Genomic DNA, 6,000 nt, shown 5'->3' with positions numbered 1-6,000 from the left:
CACAAACAAAATTACCAGGGCTTCACACATGCAAGGCAAACTGTCTCCCAGCTCAGCTGCTTCCCTAGTCCTGTTCACACAGTTTTCTGCTTCCCTAACCATCGTACCCGTTCAAGTCCCTGGTCACAAGTCACCTTTTCCATTGTTGGCTTATGTTTTTGCAGCTCCGGGGGCTAACCCCAGGGCCTCACACATGCCAAGCAAACGCTCTGCTGTTGAGTGACACCCCTCATTCCACCAAACTCCATTTTTTCCTTGAAGCTTTTTCTGATCACATTAGTTAGAAAAGCTCCACCCTCCCTCCACACACATCTCCACTCAGCTCCATTCCAATCCTAACGAATTGCAAGGTGCTTCAGCAGGTACAGCTTGTATACCTCTGTATATATGTATATATGTATATACACACACATATACATATACACTCTCTGGCTTAGGTCAGTGTCTTAGAAAGCGGCTGCTCTTAACGACCAAGCAGAAGCTGTCGATCAGAGAGTGAGTCAGGAAGCTAATACTCCAGCATGGTCTGTCCTGAGGAGTCAAGACCATGACCAAATGCCTTCACAATACTGAGCTGTAGTTCCTGCCCTGGACAATAATGCCTGTGCTCCGGGCAACAGTCAGAGCATGCTCTCAGGGTATAAGAACACACTAGGAACTCTGAATGCACCGGGTGGTAGTGGTTCATGCCTTTAATTCCAACATTTGTGAATCTCAATGAGTTTGAGGCTAGCCTGGTCTACAAAGTGAGTTTCAAGTCAGCCAGGACTGTTACATAGAGAAACCCTGTCTTGAAAAGAACCAAACCAAACCAAACAAACAACTCTGAAACAAAAATGTCACAAATACAGAGCTGATTAACAGGAGGCTCTTCAGCTGCCCACCAGTTCATTTCAGCTGGAGACTCACCGTGCCTCGTCTAAGGGCAAACTGGATGGAGTCAAGGTCAGTGACAGGGCACCAGACCTCTGCAATCAGGCACTTCTGGGTCACATCTATGTTGCACAGGTTCAGGGTATGGTAGATGGCCTTCATCTTCCGCACCTTGATGAACCAGACCCGAATGTTCTTAGCAGCTGCCTGCAGAACCCTCTGGCGGTGGTCCTCTGTTTGATTGAGAACCTTTTGGGAGGAGAGGAAATAGGGGAGGGATCTTTCTAACACAAGTCTTCCGTCATAGGAGAGGGTGGCAAAGTGGCATTGCTTGCTTTCTCTCCCTTCCTTCTTTCCTCCTTTTCTCCCTCCCTCCTTTTCTCCCTCCCTCCCTCCCTTCCTTCCTTCAACAGGGTTTCTCTGTGTAACAGCCCTGGCTGTCTGGAATTCACTCTGTAGACCAGGCTGGCCTTAAAGTCACAGAGATCCCCCTTCCTCTGCCTCCAGGATTAAAGGCCGGCACCACCATGCTCAGCTATGGCATCACTTTCTAAAAAGGGTTACCAGAGAACAGTCTTATTCTTCCCCTAGCAAAATGTACTATTTGGGGGGTGGGGTGGGTGGGTTTAGGATGGTGGGGGTTGATCAAATTATAAGAAATGTGAGCTCTTACAGTGGTAGTGATGGGACTCAGAGCTTATACATGCTCTCTAAGCACGCCGCCACTGAATAATGTCTCTAGCTCAAGGAATTTGAGTTTTGGAGCTGAGAACATAGCTCAGTAGTAGAGGAATCTACCCAGCATGCAGGCCTTAGGTTCTAGTCCTAGCAGCACCACCCCCACCAACCCCACCCTCACACACACACACACACACACACACACACACACGAAGGAAAATGAGTCTCTTAAAGGAGCAACAGTTCAAGCTGGTGGGTCATCCTCAGCGGGGGCTAAAGGAGAAAATGAGAAAGGAATTGAAATGGGAGCCATAATGTATGTGACAATATTACTGCCATAGAGAAAGGCCTCGGGATAAGCTATGTTTATTAACATTGTAAGGACAGCAAACAATTACTGTACTCTTTCTTTCAAAAAGTAAGACGTTCCCCTGGCTGCCTTCTCCTTCCAAAGACTCGCATCATGACTCTACTCTCAGAACCCTGCTAGGACCACGGTGTGCATGACTTTCGCACTGTAAATTGATAAAAATCGAACAAACAGTCTCTCTCTCTGGGTTCAAGAGTCAACTCTGGGCTCTGGCTGGCCCATGTGGTTAAGATCAAAGATAACCGGAAGCTGTATCATGCTGTTAAAAGGGGCTGCCAGGAGGGTGTGTGAGGGAAAAACTGACTCTACACATACTTCTGGACTGTTGGCGTTTTCCTTTTCTTAACTCAGCATACTTAAGGAAAACGAATTATTGCAAACAACAACAACAACAACAAACATCTCAGAGTCATGCAGCAGAAGGGAAAGGGCTGCTCTCAGGCAGTAAGGATTCCAGACACACAGCATTCCTTTCTTGCTGGAGGATGACTAACGCTATTTTTAAGAGTCCTACCCTGAGACTTTTGCCAGTTCCCAGGGGGACTTACTACCCACACACACTTCTTTTTTTGGTATGTTCAACTGCTTTAGGTGCTTTAACAGATTGTCAAGGACTCAGGGGAGCAGAGTGGTTCACTACTGCCATAGTTCACAGAGTCAAATTCCCAGGGCCCCCTTGTACCATCTGGAGATCATCAATCCTGGTATTGACTCCAGAAGCCATTTCTTTCCTCTCCTGTGGAGTCTCAGGACAGGGATAGAGGGAGGCTCGGAACCTGGAAGAGACGGGAACAGCCTCAGGAACACTGAAATTTCTTAGTATAGTCTATCTACATCACCTCGGAAGGTAATGCTAACTTAGTAGGAATACGTCAGTAGGACCAAACGCAATTAGGTCTGGCTGCTGTGTCAATCTACACTAACACTTATGTGCAGCGGCCCACAGAGAGCAACAGCACTGCACAGTCGTGACATTCTCTGTAGCTATGAAATCCTTTTGAGATTTAAAAAAATAATAAAAATAATAATAAGGTACTAGAGAGATTGCTTTGTAGTTTGAGCACCTGTTTCTCTTTCATAGGCCCCCAGGTTCAGTTCCCAGCACCTGTGTGGTGGGTCACATTGCCTGTAATTCAGTTCTAGGGGATCCAACACTCTCTTGTAGTACTCTCTTATACTCTGGGTATATTCCAAGGGCACCAGGCATGCACGTGTGCATATACATACATACAGGCAAAACACTAAAAACCACAAAATAAACAAATCTTTAGCCAAAAATTTTGAAAAAATAATTTTAAAACTATTTTTATTATAAGTTATTAGAGAAATATGACATGGCAAAATTTCTATCCATAACACAATCCCATAGAGTTTATATAGTGCCTATGGCACTCAGCTTGCGGGATGTACACCCACTGTCCTTGAATAATGAAACTGTGAGTTTGGCTGGTTTCTTTGGGTGAAGGTATGAGTATATATGTGTGGTGTGTGTGTGTGTGTGTGTGCATATATGTATGTGTGTGTGCATGTCTTGGAGATCCAAGGTTGACACCAGGAGTTTTCCTGGATTTCTCTCCACCTTAGTCATTTAGGCAGAGTCTCTCCTGATTCCAGAGTACACCCACGCAGTGAGCCTAACTAGCAGAGGGCTCCAGGGATCCTGTCTTGGTTTCTGAATGTTGGGGTTACAAGGTGGCTGCCACGCTCACCTGGCACTTATGTGGGTTCTGGGGATCTAAACTCTACTCCTCAATGCACTCTGTCCTCTGAACTAGCTCCCCAACCCCCAAGCTGTGGTTCTGATACTCAGAAAAGAAAGGAAGAAAAACTGGAGCTACTTCTGATGGTTTAAAGCATTCCCAACATCAGTTAGCAGCGCACTCGGCGTGCAAAGCAGAACGAGGATCTGCGCGGCTCTTTTCTGAGCCGTAAGCAGGCAGCACAGCTGTGCCTCTTGGATGGAGGCAGGCGTGTGTTCTTACCCTTCGCAGATTTTCTTGACCCTGTTTTTCAGCTGATCGCCTTGGAAAAAAATGATGAATACAGACTTGTGCACGTGGTCGCCCTAGGTCCCAGGAGAAAAACCAAGAGTTCAGAACTCTCAATATAGATGAGAACTTCCTTTGAGACAGTCTTACGCTGCAGCCCAGGCTAGCCTGGTCTTGACTGTGTGGCCTAGACGGGCCTCAAACTCCTAGCAGTCCTAGCCCCTGGCTCCTGAATGTTGGACTTACATTGGTCTAGCTGAAAAGTTCAAGAACAACTAAACCTGGGTGGCATCAGGATTCCTTTAAGAACACAGCCTTCTGTACTTTACCCTACTCCCGCTCCTAAGCTTCATTGAGAATATCTGCCCTATAACCACAGATCCACAAACATCTTCCTGTTTTCGGACACAACCGGAAGCCTGACAGAAGCTGAGGGGCTGCTCAGCACAGTGCAGCTTGTTTCTCCGGTTCTACTTGGACTCTTGTGTTTCCAGGACGACAAAAGTACAGAGGAGAGGAGACAGAAGGAAGCCTGTCTGTTCCTGGGCACAGAGAGAAACAGATAAAGAGTTGGCTGGATACAAGGAACTAAGTCACTAGCAAGAACAGCGTGTTGAATCTTGAGAATCACACAAATTTAGACTATATGCAACAAGGAACAATACCAAGCTCACATCTCGAGTACAAGGACAGCAAGAAAAAAAATCAGAAAAAAATATGCTTATGAGTTATTAGCCAAGATGCCTTAGGCTGCCTATAATGTCTCACATACAGAGTGTATTCTGCTCTTATAGAAGAAAACAACTTTAGAAGGACAAAGAGGGAAGAAAGCTGGATTCAAGATACTTAATCCCTAAGTCTCCTGGCTAAATAAAACTGGGCCAATTTTTGGTGCAGCTGCTCTGCTGGAGATACCATGTTCTGCTTTCCTGGATTTGTTGATAAAACAATCTTCCTGCTATGGAGAGGAAACTTGACCGGACACCCCTGAGAAGGGCTCCATGACTACAGGTTACAATGTTTCCACAACCCAAGCAGCCTGAGAAAACGGCGCCCTGGGTTAAAGCATTCACAATGTCACCATGTCTCTACTCAGCAAGGGGTAAAAGCCACAGGGTGCTACCCACCAAAGCTGAGAAACGTCCAAGTTAAATTTCTTTTAGGACAAAAGCTAGCACATTAAGACATTTATAAGGTAAGCTAACTGCAGGCTTCTAAATACTAAGGTGAGAGTAACACGCTGTCTCAGTGACACACCCAGCCTTTGCTGAGACCCTGAGATCAGGACCCTATCTCATGCAGATGTTGCTATGAACTTTGTCTCGCTGAGTCAAATGCCAAAACATTGGACTAGTGCTACTTTTTCCAAGAGCTGGGTGGGCAAGATCACCCTCACCTGGCATGTATCTAGGCTAAATTAAGTTTCTAATCTTCCCAATATACAGGCAGACAATAAAATCTTGCCAGGAGAAAGTTTCATCAGCTTATAAAGATTAAGGCTTAGGAAGTCTATCTTTTTATACATGATAATGCCAAATTTGCAACGACGTATCTTGATTTTATGTTAGTTTCCATAAAAGGCTATTTTTCTTTCAGCCCAGATTAGTAACAAGAAATATATAAAGCTAAAATTAAGAATAATTGAGGAGGAAAATGTGCCAAAAAAACCCTTCATGGGTAAAGTTTGAAAATATGTGCATGTCATGTCTACATGGAGGGAGAGGTTAGAGAAAGGGGAGTGAGCCTTGAGTCTCTGCTCCTGCTTGGGCTCACTTTACAAGACCTACTCCACCAGACACAATTTCCTTGTCTTACAGTCACGGGATCCTCCAGCGGGTTCTCAATTTCAGCCTGTCTCAGGAACACATTCCCGCGGCACACTCGCCAAAGCATGCGTTCAAAGGTAGGGATCCGCTCCCGGTTAATCACACCAGCCACGAACCTGTGGGGAGAAGAGTCAGGTTGGGAACTCCAGGCTGGGAGACTTAAAGCAAAGCAGGAGAGAGGGAGGGAATGTGGAGGATTATACACTGCACATGGTGTCAAGAGGGCTGGTGGCCACTCTCCAGACCTCATTTCTGGACCCAACAG

The 6,000-nt window shown here is 45.9% G+C and overlaps 1 protein-coding gene across 4 annotated transcripts in view; it reads right to left on the bottom strand.

Moving 5' to 3' along the window:
- The window catches only part of Atp6v0a1 (ATPase H+ transporting V0 subunit a1), a 54,220-nt gene that overhangs the window by 29,120 nt on the left and 19,100 nt on the right, over nt 1-6,000 (bottom strand). For all 4 annotated transcript variants that reach the window (XM_050156819.1, XM_050156816.1, XM_050156817.1 and 1 more), the window contains exons 7-10: nt 5,725-5,851; nt 3,904-3,986; nt 2,604-2,697; nt 910-1,122 (exon numbers count right to left, since the gene is read on the bottom strand). In XM_050156819.1, coding sequence (XP_050012776.1) covers nt 910-1,122; nt 2,604-2,697; nt 3,904-3,986; nt 5,725-5,851 — 517 coding nt within the window. The remainder of the gene's footprint in view (nt 1-909; nt 1,123-2,603; nt 2,698-3,903; nt 3,987-5,724; nt 5,852-6,000) is intronic.

The sequence above is a fragment of the Alexandromys fortis genome, unplaced genomic scaffold (assembly GCF_014885135.2).
Source record: "Alexandromys fortis isolate MF-2015 unplaced genomic scaffold, M_Fortis_MF-2015_v1.1 scaffold_31, whole genome shotgun sequence".
NCBI lineage: Eukaryota > Metazoa > Chordata > Mammalia > Rodentia > Cricetidae > Alexandromys > Alexandromys fortis.
The sequence above is the reverse complement of the archived record's forward strand: the minus strand, read 5'-3'. Positions and strand labels throughout refer to the sequence as shown.